Genomic DNA, 25,619 nt, shown 5'->3' on the forward strand with positions numbered 1-25,619 from the left:
ATTTGTGTGCAAAACCTTATCCTACATCTACACAGTGCCAGATTTACATATTTAAATGAGCTTCTATCCAAAACAAACAGGTTTGCTGGTTACTTCATTCCAGCCACCTAAACGTTTTTTGAGTGAGCCTGGGACACCAAAGACAATCCGATCCAAGTAGCAGTAAAGGTCACTACAGCATTAAACTGCTACACTCTTGAGTCTTTTCAGGGATCTGCTCTTTGTTAATTCATTCAAGGGATATGTGCTTCACTGGTGCAGCCAACATTTATTGTCCATCCCTACTTTCTTTGAGAAGGTAGTCTGTTTGGTATAAGTAATCCCACAATATCCCCGATTAGGGAGGGTGGTAAAAAAGGAGGGGGGGTGGCATTGCTAATTAGAAATGGTATAATGGCTGCAGAAAGGAAGTTTGAGGGGGATCTGCCTTTGGAGGTAGAATGGGCTGAAGTCAGAAATAGGAAAGGTGCAGTCACCTTGTTGGGTGTTTACTATAGGCCCCCCAATAGCAGCGGAGATGTGGAGGAACAGATTGGGAAACAGATTTTGGAAAGGTGCAGAAGCCACAGGGTCGTAGTCATGGGCGACTTCAACTTCCCAAATATTGATTGGAAGCTCTTTAGATCAAGTAGATTGGATGGGGTGGTGTTTGTGCAGTGTGTCCAGGAAGCTTTTCTAACTCAGTATGTAGATTGTCCAACCAGAGGGGAGGCCATATTGGATTTGGTACTCGGTAATGAACCGGGACAAGTGATGGGCTTGTTAGTGGGTGAACATTTTGGTGATGGTGACCACAATTCTGTGACTTTCACCTTGGATATGGAGAGAGGTAGGTGCGCACAACAGGGTAGATTTTACAATTGGGGGAAGGGAAATTACGATGCTGTAAGACAGGATTTGAGGAGCATAAGTTGGAAGCATAGGCTGTCAGGGAAGGATGTGGTGGAAATGTGGAACTTTTTCAAGGAGCAGATACGACGCGTCCTTGATATGTATGTACCTATCAGGCAGGAAAGAAATGGTCGTGTGAGGGAGCCTTGGTTGACGAGGGAGGTTGAATGTCTAGTAAAGAGGAAGAAGGAGGCTTACATAAGGTTGAGGAAACAGGGTTCAGACAGAGCAGTGGAGGGATACAGGATAGCCAGAAGGGACCTGAAGAAAGGTATTAGGAGAGCTAAGAGAGGGCATGAAAAATCCTTGGCGGATAGGATCAAGGATAACCCCAAGGCATTTTATGCGTATGTGAGAAACATGAGAATGACGAGAACGAGGGTAGGTCCGATCAAGGACAGTAGTGGGAGATTGTGTATTGAGTCGGAAGAGATAGGAGAGATCTTGAACGAGTACTTTTCTTCAGTATTTACGAACGAGAGGGACCGTATTGTTGAAGAGGAGAGTGTGAAACGGACTGGTAAGCTAGAAGAGATACTTGTTAGGAAGGAAGATGTGTTGGACATTTTGAACAACTTGAGGATAGACAAGTCCCCCGGGCCTGACGGGATATACCCTAGGATTATGTGGGAAGCAAGAGAGGAAATTGCAGTACCGTTGGCAATGATCTTTTCGTCTTCACTGTCAACGGGGGTGGTACCAGGGGACTGGAGAGTAGCGAATGTTGTGCCCCTGTTCAAAAAAGGGAATAGGGATAACCCCAGGAATTACAGGCCAGTTAGTCTTACTTCTGTGGTAGGCAAAGTAATGGAAAGGGTACTGAGGGATAGGATTTATGAGTATCTGGAAAGACACTGCTTGATTAGGGACAGCCAGCACGGATTTGTGAAGGGTAGGTCTTGCCTTACAAGTCTTATTGAATTCTTTGAGGAGGTGTCCAAGCATGTGGATGAGGGTAGAGCAGTGGATATAGTGTACATGGATTTTAGTAAGGCATTTGATAAGGTTCCCCATGGTAGGCTTATGCGGAAAGTCAGGAGGCATGGGATAGAGGGAAAATTGGCCAATTGGATTGAAAACTGGCTAACCGGTCGAAGTCAGAGAGTGGTGGTAGATGGTAAATATTCAGCCTGGAGCCCAGTTACAAGTGGAGTTCCGCAGGGATCAGTTCTGGGTCCTCTGCTGTTTGTAATTTTTATTAATGACTTGGATGAGGGAGTCGAAGGGTGGGTCAGTAAATTTGCAGATGATACAAAGATTGGTGGAGTTGTGGACAGTGAGGAGGGCTGTTGTCGGCTGCAAAGGGACTTAGATATGATGCAGAGCTGGGCTGAGGAGTGGCAGATGGAGTTCAACCCTGCCAAGTGTGAGGTTGTCCATTTTGGAAGAACAAATAAGAATGCGGAATACAGGGTTAACGGTAGAGTTCTTAGTCAGGTGGAGGAACAGAGGGATCTTGGGGTCTATGTACATAGATCTTTGAAAGTTGCCACTCAGGTGGATAGAGCTTGTAAGAAGGCCTATGGTGTATTAGCGTTCATTAGCAGAGGGATTGAATTCAAGAGTCGTGAAGTGATGTTGCAGTTGTACAGGACTTTGGTTAGGCCACATTTGGAGTACAGTGTGCAGTTCTGGTCGCCTCACTTTAGGAAAGATGTGGAAGCTTTGGAGAGGGTGCAGAGAAGATTTACCAGGATGCTGCCTGGAATGGAGAATAGGTCGTACGAGGACAGGTTGAGAGTTCTCGGCCTTTTCTCGTTGGAACGGCAAAGGATGAGGGGTGACTTGATAGAAGTTTATAAGATGATCAGAGGAATAGATAGAGTAGACAGTCAGAAACTTTTTCCCCGGGTACAACAGAGTATTACAAGGGGACATAAATTTAAGGTGAAGGGTGGAAGGTATAGGGGAGATGTCAGAGGTGGGTTCTTTACCCAGAGAGTGGTGGGGGCATGGAATGCGCTGCCCGTGGGAGTGGTAGAGTCAGAATCATTGACGACCTTTAAGCGGCAATTGGATAGGTACATGGATGGGTGCTTAATCTAGGATAGATGTTCGGCACAGCATCGTGGGCCGAAGGGCCTGTTCTGTGCTGTATTGTTCTATGTTCTATGTTCTATCAATAGGGAGGGAGTTCCAAGATTTTGACAAATGACAGTAAAGGAACAGCAATATATTTCCAAGTCAGAATCCTGAGTGACTTGGAGGGAACTTGTAGGTGGTGGCGGTCCATGCATCTTCTGTCCTTGTCCTTCTAGATGTTAGTGGTCATAGGTTTGGAAGATTTGCTGTGTAAGGAGCCCTGGTGAACCTCTGCAGCATAGCTGGACGATGGTATACATTACTGATACGGATTGTTGGTGATACACAGAATGAATGTTTATATATATAGTGCCAACTAAGCAGACTGCTTGGTCCTGGATGGTGTCAAGTTTCTTAAATGTTGTTGGCACTGCACTTATCCAGACAAGCTTTGGGCAGTCAGGAGGTGAACCATTTGCTGCAGGACTCCTAGCCTATAACCTGCTGTTGTAGCTACGTTATTTATATAGCTAGTCAAGTTCTGTTTCTGGTCAGTGCCAAACCCCAGGATTCTGATAGTATGAATTCAGAAATAGTAATGCCCTTGAATGTCAAGAGATGATTGCTAGATTCTATTTTGGTTAGAGATGGTCATTGACTAACACTTGGTTGGCACAAATGTTATGTGTGACTTGTCAGCTGAAATCTAGATAGTGTTCACCTCTTGGTACATTTGTACATGGACTACTTCAGTATCCAAGGAGTCAATGAATGGTACTGAAGATTGTTCAATCATCACTGAACATTCTCACTTCTGACTTTACGATGGAGGGAAGGTCTTTAATGAAACAATTGGAGATGGTTTGCCCTAGAACATGACCCTGAGTAATTTGTACAAAGATGTTCTGGAGTTGAGATGACTGACCTCCAATAACTATAATTAACTTCCTTTGTGTCAGGTCTGATTCCTACCACCGGTGACTTCTCCCTTGGATTCTTGTTTTGCTGGAACTTCTTGATGCAAACCTTGGTTAAATTTAGTCTCAGACCAACTCATTTCTGGAATTAACCTCTTCTGCCTGTGTTTGAACCAAGGCTATAAAGAGTTCAGGAACTGAGTGGCTCTGATAGAACCCAAACTGGGTGTCAGTGAATAGATTATTGCTCAGCAAGTGCTGCTTAATGGTATTGTTGATGACAACTTCCACCATTGATGGTTGACAGTAGTCTGATAGTGCAGTAATTGGATCGGTGTAATATGTCCTGCATCTTATGTATAGAATATATTTCTGGGCGATTTTCCATATTATGGGGTAGATGCCAGTGTTGTAATTGTACTAGAATAGTTTGGCCAGGGCATCAAAGTTTTAGAGCATAAGTTTTCAGTATTATTGCCAGAAAATATTCAGGTGCCTGCAGCCACTTCTTGCTATCACAGGGAGTGAATTGAATTGGTGGAAGACTGGTATCTGGACCACTGGAGGAGGCTGAGATGGATCATTCACTTGGTACTTCTGTCTGAAGATTGCTGCGAATGCTTCAGCCTTATCTTTTACCTGATGTATTGGGCTTTTACGTTATTGAGGCTGGAGATATTTGTGGAGCCTGTTCCTCCTGTGAGTTGTTTAATTGACCACAAGCATTCGCGACTAGATGTGGCTGGACTGCAGAACTTAGATCTGATTCACAAGCTGTGAAATTGATTAGTCCTACTGCTTCTGCAAAGTCATTCTGCACCCTTATTTGAACCACAGTTGGCCCCTTGGCTTAATGACTAGGCGAAGGTGAGGACTGTAGATGCTCGAGATCAGAGTCAGAAAGTGCAGTGCTGGAAAAGTACAGCAGGTCAGGCAGCATCTGAGGAGCAGGAGAGTTGACCTTTTGAGCATAAGTTCTTCATCAAGAATGTGGGGGCTAGAGGTGGGGGGGCCGGGGCAAACGTGCTGAGAGATAAATAGGAGGGGGTAGGGCTGAGGGGAAGTTAGCTTGGAAGGTGATAGGTAGGTGAAGGTAGGGGATGATGGTGATAGGTCAGAACTGAGGGTGGAGCAGGTAGGTGGGAAAGAAGATGGACAAGTAGGGCAGTTCAAGAGAGCTATGTCAAGTTGGAGGGTTGGATCTGGGATAAGGTTGGGGGAGGGGAGATGAGGAAACTGGTGAAATTGACATTGATTCTGTGTGGTCGGAAGGTCCCAAGGTGGAAGATGAGGCGTTCTTCCTCCAAGCACCAGGTGGCTAGAGTTTGGCAGTGGAAGAGGCCAGGACTTGCGGAGTGGAGGGGAACATGAAGCAGTTGGCCACAGGGTGGTGGAGTTGTTTGGTGCATGTGTTTCTGGGACACGGGGGGGAGCAATCACGTGATGATAAGCAAGATATTTTCTTACTTATGTTTGACCTGATGCATGAGGTATCATGGGGTCCGGAGTCAATGTTGATAACCCCCAGGGGAGTTCTCTCTTGACTGTACACTACTGTGCCACCACATCTGCTGTGTCTGTCCTGCCGAAACGACAGAGTATATTCAAAAATAGTGATAGCATTGGCTGGAACATTGAAACATATGATTCCATAAGTGTGACTACATAAAGCAACTATGTAATTGTGTTGCTTTTCCTTAAGTTTGAAACCTTCCTTAATTTGTTAGTTAATCACACATGGTGGTTTTTCATTTATATCAGAAATATACTTACAATGAGTATTCTGAAATATCAGCTGAAATATGTGCCACAGCTTTTCTGCCGATCTATCCCCATGCCTAGTTTCCAAGTTCACTTTAGCTAGTTTTATGCTCTTACAGTTGCCCTTAATAAATTTAACATATTAGTTTTACATTCACTCTTCTCCATTTCAACTTTGATGGAGAATTCAGTCATATTGTATTCACTGCTACCTAGGAGTGTCTTAAATGAATAGTCAAATTGCACTCAAACATAAATGCTGTTTCTTCCCTCTTAGATGCAATCAAACCTGCAGAGGTTCACCAGAACTTCCTGTTTTTATTCTATGTCTAGCATAACCACCCTCTGCTTAGTTCTAGAACATTCTACTCAAGGAAACTATCTGAGAAGCATTCTATGCGCTCCTCACCCAGGCTACCAATCTGATTTTTCCAGTTTATGTGATTATTACTGCCCCTTTACCACAAGCACCCAATGTTTTTTTTCTTGTTGTGGCTCATGTTCAGACACTCATGACTGTTTTCCCCTATCATATCTCCTCTCCAACCAAACTGAAGAAATATTTTGATCTCCTAAATCAAGATCATCTCTAACTAATGCATTGCCTGCCTTTATTAACAGTGCTACTCCACCATCTTTATCTAGCTACGTATTAGTCTGAAGTGTTATATACCCTTAATATTCAGTATCCAATCCATGCTGTCACACAGCCAGGACTCTGTGATTGCTATCAGATCATTTTTATTTGCTTCAATATATGCTACCAATTTGTTTACTTTACTTCAGATATACCTTTAGTTTTGAATATTTATTACGTTAATTAATCTATTTTTGACTTTGCATTCTTAAAATTAATCTCTCTGCCCCTTCCTGCCATTCCCTGCTATTTTGTCCTCCTGCCATAAATCTACTCCTGGACTGGCTACATCTGTCAAAGCTTGATCCCTCTTCCCCATTGGTTAATTTAAAGACCTCTCCTATTTTCAGTTCTACAGTCACATGCAGACCATCACAACTCTACTGATACCGGTATCTTCCACACCTGTCTTTGAGACAATACATTTATTGTGACTGTGTTCAGTAGCATCCGCTGTTTGGCACGTGGCTTACCTTATGTTTTTCAATTTGGTACCTACTTCCTCATTTTATCTAAGTATCTGGCTTTAATCCGCACAGGTAGGCACTTTGAAATTTTTCGATAATTATAAAATTGCAACTCCGAAATTAAAGCATTCTCTGACATCTTAGCTGCTCCTCTTGTGGTCACACTCTGACGTTCTTTACAGATGGAATCGAACTACCCTATCCTAAGGAGTGTGATGGGACCCTTCTTAATGCACTGGAATGTATTAAACTCTGCCTCCAATTTAATTTTTTAATGTTGAAATTCCTATAATTTCAGACAAAATTACTACAGATGTGTTTACCCTGGATAGCTTTCAGATCCAGAGTCTCCCACATTCTTCAACTGCAGCACAATGCCTGTCTACCCATTGTCTGTGTGCAAATGAGCTAAAATATAATTCATTAATTTAAGTAGTAAAATAAACCTTGTTGGTAATTTTAAGCATAATTTTACTGTATCTATTAAATGTTGACAAAGTTAAAAATCACAGGTTATAGTCCAACAGGTTTATTCCAAGTCCACCCCAGTCCAACATCAGCACCTCTGAATCATTATTAAATGTTGATGTAGCTTATAACTGAAGTTTATATATAACTCATCAACTCAAACTGAGCACATGCACTGGCTTCCAGCAGCTGAGTGGTGTGCTCCAGAATATTAGGGTCCATTTCTTTCCCCAAAGTCCCACACAAACCACCTCCCAATTCAGCAATCACTCCACCATGGCTGGCCACGCCTTCACTTTCTACAATGCCCACCCTAAACCTCTCTGCCTGTCTCCTCATTTCCTTCCTTTAACTCACTCCGTAAGACATGCTGCTTTGATGAAGTTTTAAATCATTTGTCCCAATATCTACTCATGTTGCTCAGCGAAACACTTTGTCATAATTGTCCCCTGGACTACCTTGGGATGTTTTATTATCCTAAGGTGCGGTTCAGGGCAATGTGTGGGTAATGACTCCAACTCCATCAAATACATTCTGCAGCATAGCCATATTCAAGCCCAGAGCGGAAAAGAGCTATAGACTACTGACCTCAGAAGACTGTGTAACCTAACTGATGCTTTCAACACTAGATACAAGTTCTGGGAATGGCTCCATAGCTGCTGACTTCCACAACTGCTGTCCACGTTGGCAGGTTCCTCGGATAGTGTTTGAGGAAGGAGATTGTCCACTTTGCCACTGTAGCCTGGAGAAAAGCCTAAAGGAACAATGATCCATAGGGTTGCCTGAAGTCTTCTATTTTCAATTGTGACTATGGGTTTCCTTTAAGAATTCCCAGGTAGGCAGTTAACAGTAAGTACAGCAAGACAAAAACAAATCCTAGAAATACAGCAGCATTCAGCAGCATTGGAGAGATAAACAGTTCATCTTTCAATTCTAGTGTAACTATTTCAGGCATTATCAGTCTCAAAACATTATCTCTGTTCTTCTCTCTCAATAGATGTTGTGAAACCTGCTGAGTTTCTCCAGCGTATTCTGGTTTACTTTCAGATTTCCAACATCTGCAGTTTTTTTTTGCTTTTGCACCAGTAGTTGCAAGGCTGGCAGGCAGCAGTAGAAGTAAGGCTGGTAACCTTTTAAATATGGTCCAGACCTTGCTGCAGTACCACCTAATAGCACCTCATATCCTATTTCCATGCTGTCATTGGATGGCTCCAGCACCTCACCACTGCTAATTTGCTGTTCACCAGAAGAGCACATGTGACCAGCTACTCCCCACCCATATGGTCCTAACTTCAAGACCCACAGTCAAGCCACAAAATTCAACCCACTACAACTCAAATATGCTGAGGTGGCTCATGAAAGGTTTATTTGAGTGCTCCAAACTGCTGTAAGTTCATTAATTCACAAAACTACACATCTGTTTTGTTTTTCTCTCTGTATTTAACACATCCAATAACAATAAAGAAAAATGAAACTGCAACTAAACGTTTTTGTTTGACATTACAATTTTAAATGCTCCTCCATTCAATCTAACAAGGAGGTCATTTTTAATTCTATTTTAGACCCCAAGCATTTACATTTAGCCCTCATGTTTCGTTCTGTGGGAAGGTCTGTCTTTCTCTGAAGGTTACAGAACTGTAAGCCTGAGAGAGTAGCTATTCTATAAAAATTAGTGAAGAGAATTCATCAGATTGTTGAGATTTTAAGAAGTGAAGGATGCAAGTTGTGAAATATTCAGATCATAGGTCATCTCAGAATTATTTGATATCTATTGATGAAGTCATTTCTTAATCAAAAGAATGAGACAGTACAGACATTGATTCAAGCTTTAGATTCTTAAAATAAACAATTGAGTCACCCCAACAGACATCCCATAATCTTTGCAACTTTGCTGCCAAAGTCTCAGTTTAAATAATAATAAATTGTCCTATTTATGAAACTGTACATTCAGTTTGCACGTGTGCTTATTACAGAATTAGATTTAGTAGTGAACATATCTAGATTGGCATTCATTTTCAGATTCTTCATCATTAAAACAAATATTAAAAATAGTTTTTGAGTTCTGTAGTCCCATTACTATGTTAAAGATAGCCTTGTACTGAAGAGTGTTTGCCATGTTAATTGTACAGCCATGTTTTCCCTCCCCTAGACTAAAGTTATCAAGATAACAATCATCCATTCTTAATGAGTTTTCTGCATAACAGTCATTGCGAATTAGAACTCAACTCAAAATCATAATAAAATTGTTCCTTGACTGCATTTACTGCTTTAATCTTATGCCTTAAATGCAGGAATGCTTCAGCATATTTTATAAAATTTTTCTGACCGTTTTAAGATGTAAATCATCTGCGAGCATGGAGTGCAAATAGTTTGTTTAGTCAAATGAACTGTCAAGGCTGAAAGGTCATGATGCTGACAAGGCACACTCGTGCAAATTTGAGTACTGAAAAATTTCTTTGCTAAAGGCAAGTGTAAAAGTGCAAAAGTCAAAGTTATTACTTGTTTCCTTCCTAAGGCCTCATTGCCAATATGAATATGAATATTAAGATGTTTTATCTAAGCATTGAAGCATTTTTCTAGATATTAATTAGTTGTATAAACAAAGTTATAAGGATGTCCTTGCATTTTGCTTGATTTAAAAACCATTAAATAAAAATCTATTAAAGATTTAATCTGTAACTAAATTTACATTTCATCAGCATTTCTACAAACTACCTTTCTTTCTTTTGGAACTTGTTAATTTGTCTGTTCCTAAAATGAAGTGAGAGGACAAAGTAAGTGCCTGCAGCTCTTGGCTGTTTCACTGTTGGAAATAAACAAAGTACAATCATTTATTTGGAAAAGGTGAATTTAAATATTTTTTAAAATAACTATTGAAATTTATAGAAATTGTATTTATAACTTTATGTTTAAAATACCTTTTGAATCTGTGAATTTCGCAGGTTTTAGAACAGGTACGTTTTTGACAAAGAAAGTTCATAATGTTCTGTAAGATATGTGAAAATATTAAATTTAAATCTAATAATCTAGTTCCACTATTTCACAACTGGTTTGGAAAATAAGGAGGAATTAATTGAAGTGTACTCAGTTGCTTTGTGTTTCTCCAAGTGATGGAAATTTCCTCAAACCTTGGAACATATGTATCCCCCGATACCATCTACTGGATTTTAAATTTATTACAATATTTAAATAACAAACATAGCAATAAAAAAGTAAAATACTGTATGTTAGTTCTCTAGGGTATTAACTACATTTGGAAATGAACCAAAAACTATGTAACATTAGTGAATAAAACATGGCAGATTCAGGAACTCTAGCTGTTTGTGTAACCTGCATTGCCCTCAATAATACGACTGTAGATAAGCTAACTGTGCATACAAAATGCATTATTATACAGCACACACTGTATGTCGTATTCAAAAAATGCCATTTTTTTTAATATGCTTTATTAACAAGTCAGACTCTTTTTGCCCATGCAACTAGGATGTTGACAATTTTGGGAACATATGTAATATAATTTACTCTATTGATATGTGCAGTGATGTCAGGGAAGTAACTCTATTGATATGTGCAGTGTTGTATGGGAAGTTTTCCAAATGTGCCATTCTTGACCCCTGCTTCTGGTGCTTACCTATTTGCGACAACAGTTTCTTTTCTTTCCAGTTTTTCTATTGTTATGAGAGGTCACCACTGTGCTTGTTGATCACTTTGGTGTCAACCATCACTAGAATTTATCAGTTGGTTTTATAACAGATGCCCATCTTGCCACTAATATTCTCCATTTATTTGGTGTTGGAAATCATAACATGGAAAGTCTCCAATATCTTTTGCCTTCCATTGATGTTTTGGAAAGAATTACAGGTCAGCAATAACTTGTTACAAATGCACGTTGCATGATGAAGACTTGAACCCTGATCCTCTGACTCAAAAGCAGGGATGCTCCTGCTTCTCAAGCAGTTCCAGTTGTGATTTAAGTTTCCAGTGCCAGGCAGGGGAAATGTCTGCAATCACACTGGAGGATGTTTTTCAGTAGTGAACCCTGTTCTCAGGTCACAATGCTTCCAAGATTGGCAGGCTGTAAAAAAAGAATCTTAGTCAAAAAGGGACAAGTCAGGGGGTTCAAACTTTCATATCCAACTCTACTGTCATGTACATAAGACTGGTTGAGAGCAAAACATTGACAGGGACATTTCTCTACTTTATATTTCACATGTAAATGATTCACATTACTTTGGTCTTACTTTATTGACCATCACTATTTATTGAAACTAGCTTAGTCAGAGACTTAAATGTACTGGGATGCCTTGTTCTTGCAACATACTGATCTTTAGAGGAGAGTTAGGGACTTTTCCTTTGCTTCATCTACAAAAATATTGTGCTTTTTGTTCACTTTTTATTGTATGTCCATGTTAGTCTCCGGTGTTGTGCTCAATAGTCCATGAGACATTGATCAACTTGCAACTCAGTCGGCCCTCCCCCTATGCTTCGTAATGATCACTGTCCAAAATCAGTCTCAGTAGGGCTAATTGAAATATTGTTGGTATGCTGATTTTGTTCCATATGCCCCTAATTTTCTTACCTTGACTTCCACCAAACTCTTTTCCGACCACATCCGAGACACGGGGCCTTTTCCACTTCACTGCTCTATGCCCTGACTCACCCTCTCTCATTCCCTGGGTCCCTCATCCATTCAATAACACATTACAACCCTTTCGCAAAGACTGACTCACACTTGGGTTTCCACACAAAATGCCATTCTCTCACTCCCCTCCTTTATGCCATACAATTAGACAAGAAAAATGACTTAAATATAACTACTCAAAGCAGTTACTTGGCACTTTAACTACTTACTGGTTTTCTTTGGGTTTTTTTAAGGTAAGGATTTTCTATTTCTTTACCAGTGACTGGTTAAAAATTTACTTTTTTTGTTCATCTATTAATTCTTTTTTAGGAAAAAGACTATAGTAGAGAAGTATCAGAAAGTATTTTAACTCAAACCTGTACAAAGTAACAAAGTAATTAACTAAGCAGAGATGGCTGGGCAGGTGATGTGCTGTAGCTGTATGATGTGGGAGCTGGCTGATCCCATTGTAAATGGCAGTGACCACATCTGCAGCAAGTGTGTTGGTTGCTGGAAGAACTCCGGATCAGAGTTGATGATCTGGAATCTGAGCTTCAAACACTGCGGCACATCCGGGAGGGGGAGAGTTACCTGGACGCTTTGTTTCAGGAGGCAGTCACACTTGGGAGATTAAGTAATTCACATTCAGTTAGTGATCAGGGACATCAGAATGTGACTGTAAGTGAGGCAGGTAGGGGGAACCTGAGTTCAGGAGTGCAGGAGCCTCAGCCCTTGATCTTGTCCAACAGGTATGAGATTCTTGCTCCCTGTACGGATGAGGAAAAGGATCTGGACAGGATGAGCCAGCTGATCACGGCACCATGGTGCAGAAGGCCATTCAAGAGGGGGGAGCAAAAAGACAAGTAGTTGTCATAGGGGATTCTATAATTAGGGAAACAGAAAGTATCCTTTGCAAGCCGGATCGGGAGTCTGGCATGGTGTGTTGCCTGCCCGGTGCCAGGGTGCAGGACATCTCCGACCGGCTTGAAAGGATATTGGAGTGGGAGAGGGAGGATCCAGTTGTTGTGGTCCACGTTGGTGCTAACAACATAGGCAAAGCTAGGGTGGAGGACCTGTTTGGGGATTATGAAGCACTAGGAAGAAAATTGAAGTACAGGTCCTCAAGGATCATAATCTCCGGATTACTGCCCGAGCCACATGCCAATTGGCATAGGGATAAGAAAATTAGGGAAGTAAACACGTAGCTAAGGGATTGGTGTGGGAAAGAGGGATTCCACTTCATGGGGCATTGGCATCAGTTTTGGAACACGGGGGATTCGTACCATTGGGACGGTCTCCACCTGAACCGATCAGGTACCAAAGTTCTAGCGAAGAGGATAAATAGGGTGGTCAGGAGAACTTTAAACTTCTGAATTGGGGGGAAGGGAAAGTGAAAGCAACAGGGAGTATGGAGTTAAATGGAAAGATAAGCAACAGGATAGCATATGTGCAGGCGGATTTAAACTCGAGGCAGACTGGGAATGCAGCAAAAAAGGAAGGACAACTTAGGACATCTTATGACTTCCAATATCTCTAATGATAAAGTTAGCATTAAGGCACTTTACCTGAGTGCTCGTAGCATTCGTAACAAAGCAGATGAACTCATGGCACAGATCATAGTGAATGATTATAATGTGGTAGGCATCACAGAGACGTGGTTACAGGAGGGTCAGGACTGGCAGTTAAACCTCCAAGGATTTTCAACTTATCGAAAAGACAGGGAGGTGGGCAGAGGGGGTGGGGTTGCCTTGTTAGTCAAGAACAAAATTAAATCTATGGCACTGAATGACATAGCGTCGGATGATGTGGAGTCTGTGTGGGTGGACTTGAGGAACCACAAAGACAAAAAAACCATAACGGGAGCTATGTACAGACCTCCTAACAGCTGTCAGGACCAGGGGCGCAACATGTACCGGGAAATAGAGAAGGCATGTCAGAAAGGCAAGGTCACGGCGATCATGGGAGACTTTAATATGCAGGTGGACTGGGTAAATAATGTTGCCAGTGGATCCAAAGAAAGAGAGTTCGTGGAATGCTTACAGGATGGCTTTTTGGAACAGCTTGTCATGGAGCCCACAAGGGAGCAGGCTATTCTGGACCTAGTGCTAAGTAATGAACCAGACTTTATAAAAGATCTTAAAGTAAGGGAACCCTTAGGAAGCAGCGATCATAATATGGTAGAGTTCAGTCTGCAGTTTGAAAGAGAGAAGGCAAAATTGGATGTAATGGTGGTACAGTTAAATAAAGATAATTATGAGGGCATGAGAGAGGAACTGACAAAAATAGACTGGAAGCAGAGACAAGCGGGGAAGACAGTAGAGCAAAAATGGCAGGAGTTTGTGGGTATAATTGAGGACACTGTACATAGGTTCATCCCCAAGAAAAGAAAGATTATCCGGGGAGGGATTAGACAACCATGGCTGACAAAGGAAGTCAGGAAATGTATTAAAGAAAAAGAGAGATTCTATAAAGTGGCCAAGAGCAGTGGGAAATCAGAAGATTGGGAAGGCTACAAAAACAAACAAAGGATAACAAAGAGAGAAATAAGGAAGGAGAGGATCAAATATGAAGGTAGGCTAGCCAGTAATATTAGAAATGATAGTAAAGGTTTCTTTCAATACATAAGAAACAAATGACAGGCAAAAGTAGACATTGGGCCACTTCAAACTAATGCTGGAAGCCTAGTGATGGGAGATAAGGAAATAACTGGAGAACTTAACAAGTACTTTGCATCAGTCTTCACAGTGGAAGACATGAGTAATATCCCAACAATTAAAGAGAGTCAGGGGGCTGAGTTGAGTATGGTTGCCATTATAAAAGAGAAAGTGCGATAAAAGCTAAAAGGTCTTAAAATTGATAAATCTCCTGGCCCCGATGGGATACACCCTAGAGTTCTGAGAGAGGTGGCTGAGGAAATAGCGGAAGCATTGGTTGAGATCTTTCAAAAGTCACTGGCGTCGGGGAAAATCCCGGATGATTGGAAGATCGCTGTTGTAACCCCATTGTTCAAGAAAGGATCAAGACAAAAGATGGAAAATTATAGGCCAATTAGCCTAACCTCGGTTGTTGGTAAAAGTCTAGAATCCATCATTAAGGATGAGGTTTCTGAATTCTTGGAAGAGCAGGGTCTGATTAGAACAAGTCAACATGGATTTAGTAAGGGGAGGTCGTGTCTGACAAACCTGTTGGAATTCTTTGAAGAGGTGACAAGTAGGTTAGACCAGGGAAACCCAGTGGATGTGGTCTATCTAGACTTCCTTTGATAAGGTGCCACATGGGAGGCTGCTGAGCAAGGTGAGGGGCCATGGTGTTCGAAGTGAGCTACTGGTATGGATTGAGGATTGGCTGTCTGACAGAAGGCAGAGAGTTGGGATAAAAGGTTCTTTTTCGGAATGGTAGCCGGTGACAAGCGGTGTCCCACAGGGTTCAGTGTTGGGCCGCAGCTGTTCACATTATATATTAATGATCTGGATGAAGGGACTGGCGGCATTCTAGTGAAGTTTGCGGATGATACGAAGTTAGGTGGACAGGCAGGTAGTACTGAGGAAGTGGGGAGGCTGCAGAAGGATCTAGACAGTTTGGGAGAGTGGTCCAGGAAATGGCTGATGGAATTCAACGTGAGCAAATGCGAGGTCTTGCACTTTGGAAAAAAGAATAAAAGCATAGACTATTTTCTAAACGGTGAGAAAATTCATAAAGCCAAAGTACAAAGGGATCTGGGAGTGCTAGTCGAGGATTCTCCAAAGGTAAACATGCAGGTTGAGTCCGTAATTAAGAAAGCGAATGCAATGTTGTCATTTATCTCAAGAGGGTTGGAATATAAAAGCACCAGTGTGCCACTGAGACTTTATAAAGCTCTGGTTAGGCCCCATTTGGAGTACTGTGTTCAGTTTTGGTCCCCACACCTCAGGAAGGACATACTGGCACTGGAGCGTGTCCCGCGGAGATTCACACGGATGATCCCTGGAATGGTTGGTCTAGCATACGAGGAACGGCTGAGGATACTGGGATTGTATTCATTGGAGTTTAGAAGATTAAGGGGAGATTTAATAAAAACTTACAAGATAATACATGGCTTGGAAAGGGCGGACGCTAGGAAATTGTTTCTGTTAGGCGAGGAGACTAGGATCCGTGGACACAGCCTTAGAATTAGAGGAGGTCAATTCAGAACAGAAATGCAGAGACATTTCTTCAGCCAGAGAGTGGTGGGCCTGTGGAATTCATTGCCGCAGAGTGCAGTGGAGGCCGGGACGCTAAATGTCTTCAAGACAGAGGTTGATAAATTCTTGATGTTACAAGGAATTAAGGGCTACAGGGAGAATGTTGCTAAGTGGAGTTGAAATGCCCATCAGCCATGATTGAATGGCGGAGTGGACTCGATGGGCCGAATGGCCTCACTTCCACTCCTATGTCTTATGATCTTACACAAAATGTACCATGCACCTCTGCCAGTATCTTGAACGTAGGACATAATTTTAAAAAATCTTCAAACATTTGGCACATAAAAATGAATTTACAGACATGAATGTGCAAAAGGATGGTGTGAGGCTGAATACACTGCAAACATGCTGCTGATGTTATCTCTGCATCTTAGCTTACTGCCAGGAACCCAAAATTTCATATTTAACTAAATTGAGCATATGCTTGTAGACTTCATAAAACCTACCTCTCTAATATGTGTAAAAGTGGCATGGTAAACGCTCAGAATACTTTCCTGTTTGTATGGAAGTTATTTCCCATTCGTGTCAATAACTCTATTAACAGCCAGGTTTATTCTGTTTTCAAGTCGGCAATAGTTGCTTTTCTGCTGTGTCTTACAGCACACTCAATTTGCCACACGTGCAATGGAACCAAATTGTATGAGCCAGACAACAACAAGTTGTTTTTTTTAATGTAGCAGACCAACTCTATGTCCTTTTAAGAAAAAGGGAAAAGGCATTAACTAATAGAAGAATATCCAAAGGAGTGACTGCAAAGAAGATTGAAAATCCTGACCACGGGAGCCAAGTTTAGGAAATGTTCAGACTCGTCAAAGTTATGCCGCTAATACTGGAGTGTAGACAGACCACAATACAGTCAGAGAATCGAGGATGTACACTGGTACACAAGATAGACAAACTTGTAGAGATAACCGAGAATGTAGATCTTGAAACAGAATGTTTCACTATCTGAGCATAGTGGAGATTAGGAAGCAGGCATCAGATCTTTATCTAAAATGTAAGTCAGTGTATACCCTTCCTGAGGTGCAGTATTTAAAACTGCAGGGGATAGCTGCCTAGTGGTTATGTTACTTGACTCATTTTCAGAGGCCTAGATTAGTGATCCCAAGACACTAGTTCAAATTCCACCACTACAACTAGGGAATTTGATTCCTTTAATAAATAGATCTGCAACAAATAAATCGGCAATTAGGAAAACAGTATCACTAATGATAACTATGTATCTTATCAGATTGTCATAAAGCCACATCTGGCTCAATAATGTCCTTAGCATGTAAATCTTCCATCCTTCCATCTCTGATTGATAAGCCAGTCCAGATGCTGAGCAACATGGTTCCCTATGAGGTGGCCTAGCAAACTACTTAATTCAGGGAATATAGAGATCGACAATAAGTTATGGCCACTCCAGTGACACATGAAACCTGATAAAGGAACAGTGCTCTGAAAGCTATTGCTTCCAAGTAAACCTGGTTAGAGTCCAACAGGTTTATTTTAACTTTGATCACTCCAGTGCAACACCAGCTCCTCACATCATAAAAAACATCCAGATAGTGTCAGATCAAAACTCAGTAAACTGAAGAATAACTTACTGAAACATTTGTGCTTCAGTCCAATGAGATAAATAACAATATCCCTGTTGCAACTTGAATTACTTTTGTAAAGGTCTAATAGATTTCAATAATTTGTCTACGGTTAGTTCTGCTATATTTTTAGATTAGATTACCTGCAGTGTGGAAACCGGCCGCTCGGCTCAACAAGTCCACACCGACCCTCCGAAGAGAAACCCACCCCTACCCCTATAATCCACCTAACACTATGGGCAATTTAGCATGGTCAATTCACCTAACCTGCACATCTTTGGACTATGGGAGGAAACCGGAGCATGTTTCTTCAATACGAATTGGCTTTAACTTTATTGAAGAATTTAGACCATTGTTTCTGAAACACGAACTTTCCCTCCCTATATTGGCTATAACGCGTGTCTGGCTACAGTGGTTTAAATGGCGTGGCTATTGCACAATTTTCTTATAACACAAGGTTGCATATGAATGGAACTTGCACGTTATATCAGAACAGACTGTGTTTGGATAATCAAACCTTTGTTCCTGTACAGTTCCTGATTTCTTAGCTTTTAGAAAATTCTCCCAACTTATATCTCTGTGTCTTTCATGAACAAACTCATATTTGGTCACATAGAGCTCAGTTTTTCATGTTTTTTTTCATCCAAGCTCCATTGCATGTACAATTAAGTCAGTTCATAGTGGCTTCAGTTTTCCGTTAGTGCAGAACAGATCTTTTAGTTAATCTCCAGTGTCAATGAAGAACAGGATTTCCTCCACCTTTTCAGACAGGACCATCAACAGTTCCCTACAAAACTTTCTACATGACCTGCTTCCATCTGTCCCACTAAGTTTCCTTAAATTTGGATGCAGAATCTTTGCTGGATGTCAAACAGAACAGCTTCAGTCTTTCCAGTATTAGATTGGAGAAGGCTGACTGAACTGTTCAATGGATAACCATGAGAGTGAGATGGTAACAGTGTGATAAGTTTTTCTTCTTGTTAGGTTGATTTGCCGACATAAATGTAGCTTTTTATGCTCAAAAGAGTTAATACATTTTGTATCAGTTTTTTCAATGTTATATTTGACCAAAGTAAATAAATATCCTATAAAATTTAAAGTGAATTTGGTTAATGTACCAACAATGTTTTAAATGCCTTATAGAATGTACAAAGGTACAAATTAGGAGCAGCAGTGAACTATCCAATTCTTCTAAACTTTCCTGTCATTTAATTTGTGACCTCAATTCCTTGTATCTGCATATCCCTGATAACCATTGACACCAATTTCAATAAAAGTCAAGTCAAAATCAATCAACAAATTAGCCACCTCTGCCCTAAAAGTATTCAATGGCTATGCTTCCACTGCTGTATAGGGAAAAGAGGTACAAAGACTCAGGAGCCTCTGAGAGAGAAAAGAAAACTCCTCCTCATTTCTGCGTTAAATGCATGACCCCCTGGACACTTGCAGCCGACGTAGACACCCAGCTCACAGATCGGAAGAGGCTGCATCTCAGGTTTTTCACCTGCTGTCTTAGTAATGCCTTACCGGCTTACCACAGTGGGAACCCTGCTAACTGCAGTAAAGCTGGTTTCCCACAATGCCAAGGTGGCAAGGCAGTTAGCTGGTTTCCCACAATGCCAAGGTGGTTATAGTGTTGGTGAAGTTATGAATGAGAGTCCTGATTGAAAAGTGGTTGAATTTAATGAAAGAGCTGAGATGATTGAAATTGATAAAATGTTATCTGGTTTGTGTGTCTGTTATTCAAGTTAGGAGCTCATCAGCAACTAGCATTTGTGGTGATGGCCTTGTCTCATGCAAACCTTTGGTAAGCAGCTCTGTGATTTGTATGTTCTCCAGGTTGTGATGAAAGGTCAGTGAGTTAGTGGATGCTTGAGCCACTGAATAGTTTAGCTTCTTTTCTGTTTTAAATGTGACTCCTGGCAGATGAGACAGAGGCAGTTACATTATAATGCAAGTAGCACAACATGGGTGGGTGCAGTGAATTGACAGACACTGATTGTGCATGAGGCAATGTGATGAAGATGCCTGACATCCAGTATTGTATGTGACAGTCCTGTGCAATTGCTCACTCTTAGGGGAATGAAGCATGAGTAGACAATACCACTTGCACCAGTGGACTACAAGAGATCATTTGTTCTCCTGCAACACTGCAACTAGTCAGTCTTCTGGGTACCATAGAGACTGACTAACACAGTCATCTCCATCCAGACCACCTTAGAGAGTTGGAGTAGCCTCTAGTTCATGTACCCTGGAAAGAGGATCTCCTTTCGTATACAGACCTAGCTAGGGAGCCACCGGTGATCCATGGCACTGCTTTTTATCAGCTCTGTATATGATGAGGGGTGGGTTGAAATGATAAGCAAGGTTGGTTGATCGTACTGGGTTGCAAAGAGTGAGGTGCTGCCCAGATACCTTTTAAAAATCTTGCCCAGAGGTTGGTATCTGGGAGATCCAAAGTGGGCCGAATTTCAGCTCATTACTGAAATTCAGTGTTTTCTCCATACATGTAATAAGCTTTACATAATGTGGAAAGCATGAGCTGGTCCCAAGTGGAGGTTAGTCGGCTTTTCAAGTTCACCCCACACTTATCCTCAGAAATGAAAGTTCTGCTCTGTATACTCTCATCACAATTCTACCTATCCTTGTATTATCAAAAAACTTAACATTCAGTCCTTCCATCTGACTCATTGATATAGCCTGTAAGTAATTAAAGCTTCAAAACTCAAAACTTCACAGGTTGCATGGATAGAGGCCTGGTAGGATAATACATTACTTCCTACACGGTAAGCTCTTACTTCAACGTGGCACTTTGTCAAATGCCTCCTGGAAATTTAAGTACAGCCCATCCACCGATTCCCTTTTATCTGCACTGCCTTTATTTCCTCAAAGAACTCTAATGAATTCATCAAACAAAATTTCCCTTTCACAAAATCATTTTGACTCTGCCTCATTTTATTAAAAACATATAATTACCATGCTATAACCTCCTAAATGATAGAATTTAGCATTCTCCCATGACACAAGTTAGATTAACTAACTGATTTCCTGCTTTTTATTTCCCCCTTTTTCAACAGAGGATTCTCATTCACTATTTTCAGAACCATTCTGAATTAATGAATTATGTCAAATCAAATGCATCAACTTGCAATGCCTCTTTTCACTGTGAACTATGTTGTTATATACTGGTATTTGTGTTCAAATATTATGTTTATTTATTTTTGTTTCTTCAGCGACCATAAGTATACATAAAGGGTTTTAATTCTTTTACAATGCTTGTGGATGAACCAAAATAAAAAATAATCAATTTACTTTCTTTATTGAATTGGAACAGCTAAACACACTCAGTAAAGTAAACCTAAAACTGAAACAAGAGTTGGAAAAAGAGCAAATTCGCTGTCATCAACTTGAACTGCAGTCAGAAGCCTTCAAACAGACCATCTGTTCTCTGAGGAGCCAACTGAAGGATCAACAATACCTGGACCATCCACCAAGCCAGCAAGTATCTTTACCTGAAGGAACTATATTTTCTGATCCAGCAAAACTTTTAAACAGTTCCCAAGGACTTGAACAAAAGCCGAACAGAGTTTTTTCAATGGAGAGTGTAGAAGATTTAACCAGAGAGGATCTTGAAAAATCAGTGAATACTGATCCAATGATACCAGACAAATCTTACTGGATCCAACGAGTTGGAGAGCTTTCGGCTCAGCTACAAGAGAGCACTGAATACTGGACAGACAAAATGAATGAACTAACCAAGCAAATTGAGCATGTTATTTCAAGTTCAACCAAGAAATAATGATTTCTGAATTATTGAATTCAACATACGTTTGAGAAAACAATAGAAATTAGATATTTCCTTGAATAGGAGGTTTTTACATTCATAACAAGCTGTTAATAGGAAAAAAAACTAATGCTGGTGCCGTATGATAACTATCAGTAATGTAAAATTTGCAAGAAATATTTAGTGATTACAGGGTTAGAACAGAATGTCTGTAAGGAAAACAAAATAATGATTAAGTTGATAAATAACTGCATATATACTATTGAAAAAAGGAAGCCAAAGAAATATTAGAAATAATCAAAACTAGTCATTTTGGAACTCATAGTATTAGTACAAAAAACACTTTGATTTACTTTTTTTTCTGAACGGCTTCCATTTTTATGACTTCTCTATGTCATGTGCAGGTAAAATGTGGAAGCGGTTTGATCAGACTGTTAGTTTTGTTTCTGCTTATCCACTGATTGTCATGACAGCTGATTCAACATCTTAGCAACAGCCATGACAGCTAAAGGATAATGGGTCTTCTTTCAATAGAGGACTCTGCATACTTAAGCAACAGTGAATATGTAAGGTCTTGTCCAAACCATGACAGTCTGCTATTAAATTTATGTTGTGTTGATAAGATGACAATATCTCTTTCTTTGAAAACTCTTCTTAAAGGATATGATTGAAAAAGAATCTAATGATTTGATGAGTAAAATGCATTTAACATTCCTTTGTTTGGTCTCTTGATTACAGCTGGTATGATTCTATTTCAAAGAGAATGGAACATCTGGAAATAACATATTAGTGTCAAGCCAAATGGTCAAAATTTTATTTGCAGAACAATGAACAATGTGGGAGATTATCCAGACTGAGCAGTTTTCAAAGCCATTCTTATACAACGTCAAAAATGGTGCATATAAATTATGTTTTTTAAATTGTCAGCTCACTGAGCATTACCCTAAAATACAGAAAGAAATGGTGCTCATGAAGGATTCAATCACAGTTACTCTGCAAATGCAGTTTGAAACTTTTTTTAAAAATGTATTCACGAGATGTGAGCATTGCTGCCTAGGTCAATATATTGTTCATCCCTCGTTGATACTGAGAAGCTAATGGTGAGCCTCTTCCTGAAACCACTGCAGTTGATGTGGTGTAGATACTCATAATCTTGTTAAGGGGGGAGTTCCAGGATTTTATTCCAGCAACAGTGGCATAGCAGTGATAATGTTCCAAACCAAGGTGATGTGGGACTTGAAGGAGAACTGTCAGCACAATTTTGGAGTTTAATCTAGGTTGATTTTCATTTGCTGTAACATAGATTCTGAGCAATTGATTGAAACACAGACTCATCCCAACCCACTCAAAATTGATCATGTTTGTAATGTTAATTCCCAATTTAGCAGCTGGACCTCTGTGACTGGTTCACAGAGAAGTTGGAAATGGATTCACACTCATTCTTTATTTTTGAATTCTCAGTCTGTGCTTGATCTGCACAGATAGACGCTCAGTAAAGGCCAGGGTCTTGCTGAAAGAAAGGGGTATACATTGTTCCCAAACAAATCCAAGAATTTAGTTTCAAAGTGGAAGTGAAGTAGGTCTAAAAAGACATTGACTATTTCTTGACCTGGAAATAATGCAATAAAAGATAGGTACAGATACGTTTAAATAAAAACTAATCAAAACTCAATCTTATAGGCAAATGTCTGTACTATTACATTTTTGAAAAGTATTTCTTCCATGGACAAATCACAGGATTCAACACCATGATTTTTAAAAAATGTTTTCTTCACTTTATGAAGGCAGTAGGTATCATTTTATTGCTGGTCATTTATATGCAACAATATCTTAACAGTTTTAAGTACTTATACCTTTTGGAATTGTTAGCAGCCTTTAAATTAAAATGTAATTTCCTGTACCAATTCAACTCATTGATATATTTATTAAACTCTTACCCAGTGTTATAAAAACAGACTATTACTTCTAAAAATTGTTAGGACCATCACAATATCAGGTAATGTAGCAGAATGAATCATTTTATGACTGAATCACATTGTTACTAACCAGTAATGGTCTTTTTGATATATTTGATAAGTAAGACAAATCAAAGCATGAGCTATTTTTAGGGAGTTAGCCGTAAATAGCAGCAAGGTTTTATTTGTTTCCATCCCTTACTGAGGTAGACCAAATTATGTTCCCCAAACTCTGGTTTTTGGATTCCAAGTTTTGAAATAAACCCACAGCAAAATTGTTAATGATGAAATCAAAGCTAGGTTTCATTAATAAACATTCAAAACTCAGGGAAATTGCTTCATTACTCCACACAAAGAAGCATTCAGGAAATTAAGGAAGGCAGGACAGGAAAAGGGAATAGGTTATGCATTGCAGGTTTTGGTAAATTCAGAGGTATTAAAATCAGTTCAAGTGAGTTAGAACTTCCAGGAGGTCAATATTCAATAATAGTTTGCTTACTGAGCTGGGCTCAAACATTTCCTTTTTGCAGGCAATACAGGCTTCTTTCCAGCCAGCAACTTGGAGACAGAGAAGGAGAGTCCTCGGCAAACTGCCAGCTCAGTCTGGAGTCTGCTCTCTCTCACTCTCGAGGTCAAACAGCAACTGAATTAGAATCCCAAAGTTATATATATTTAAGCAATTCCACAAGCTCAGGGTTCAGTGACGAGTCCTTCTGGTGTTGAGGAACCAACTCAGTGAACTAATTGGCAGGTTGTCAAGCTAACAGCATGGTTCCTTTCTCCCCATTGGGGTTTCTGTTGCAAAGTGAGTAGTTAAATGTAAAAGCATAAGTGTCCGTTTCAATATTGTGGATCTTCAGGTGTTGCTTTGTCCAGAGCTGGCTGGAGGCAGATGGCTCATCTCCAAGACTGTATCCGCTGTAGCCGGAATGTCTATATGACGCAGAGGGTTCAGAGGCTTCTGTCAATACAATCATGTGATCAGCCTCAGCCATCTTATGTCTTCAGTAAGGTTGTTTAGTTTTAAAAGAAACAATATTTAAACAAAGAAATATTAAGTTTTTTGGCCATGACAAATTGAAGGATACTATATGAAACATGCTACAATATGCTGCCAACCTACACTTCACATAACCACGGTTCCTTTCAGGATTTGGCGATAAATTCTACACCCAGGTTTATGTTGAGATTTATTTCTGTAATGATTCTCAATTATCGGTCAGCAGGAAATGATTCTCTGTATTGGTATTTTATTATAATTTTTTTTAAAGGCAAATCAATTTCCCAGAACAATACACACAGAAAGCATATCGTCTTAAACAGAAGTATGAATATGGGAAAATCATCCAGGTTCCGAATGCTGTTGGCATTGGCAAGAGAGGTGGGAAAATCAAGTGAGATTCGCACTGAAAATTCTCAACATTGGATGATGAACAGCAAGACAATATTCTCACCACTGACTAGCAAGTAGCCAGTTTTCATGCATTACAGTATTGTTAAGTTCATTTCTCCTCAATAATTTGCAGTTCCCCATTCTCCCAACTTATGAATGAAAACTACTCATCAACAATTCCCAACATGAAAGTCATTTTGGTTACCTAGCAACTACAGATTGCCACTTGCACCTTTTGCCATCCATCTTGAATAGCAGACATAAACTTCTCTGCTCACACTTCATGTGCAGAAACCATACACATCCCCCCACCCACAGATGTTGGCATACGACAACTACCAGCCTCACCACATCAACAAAATGGTCAAAGACTAAAGAAACTCGTATTCAGTTAGCCCAAAGGAGACCTCCTTCAGTCAGGGGTTCCTGGTACAGTAAGTCAAGGGAGCATTCATTATTAGTCCAGGGGCTTAGACACAATCCATTAGCTGGTTGGGGTGATCAGGATCAGGAGGTGTATATCATTACTATAAACTTCAACACTTTAATAACTGCTCAGGGATTGAAAGAATCATCAATAACTTGTTTTGGAATAAATGATTTCCTGAGAGGAAAGGGACGAGTGGAAACTATATAAAGGAATTAAAAGCAGCATTGCCATTCATTCCTAGGAGGAATGAGTCAAAGCAACATAAGCAGCTGTTTCTTGGGAGAGAGGAGGTAACAGCACTTTGATAATCTGCTGCTTTGTGATGAATGGGCAATGAAGATTGTCTGCAGAAGGAATGTCTGGGGTAAAGGAGTTTATTGCAGAAAAGTTACATTCTGAATAGACAAGTTCATGCTGAATGTAATAAGGAACAGGGAAGCTACTTCTGATAAGAAGGAAAGTTACAGACTTGT

General features: G+C 40.3%; 1 protein-coding gene across 1 annotated transcript in view; it reads left to right on the forward strand.

Moving 5' to 3' along the window:
• LOC132815300 (polyamine-modulated factor 1-binding protein 1-like) overlaps window positions 1-21,414 on the forward strand; it is a 318,458-nt gene extending 297,044 nt beyond the window's left edge. The window contains exon 23 of the mRNA XM_060824144.1: window positions 20,919-21,414. Coding sequence (XP_060680127.1) covers window positions 20,919-21,383 — 465 coding nt within the window. The 3' untranslated portion in view covers window positions 21,384-21,414. The remainder of the gene's footprint in view (window positions 1-20,918) is intronic.
• Window positions 21,415-25,619: the final 4,205 nt, after the last annotated feature.

The sequence above is a fragment of the Hemiscyllium ocellatum genome, chromosome 4, assembly GCF_020745735.1.
Source record: "Hemiscyllium ocellatum isolate sHemOce1 chromosome 4, sHemOce1.pat.X.cur, whole genome shotgun sequence".
In the NCBI taxonomy this organism is placed as follows: Eukaryota; Metazoa; Chordata; class Chondrichthyes; order Orectolobiformes; family Hemiscylliidae; genus Hemiscyllium; species Hemiscyllium ocellatum.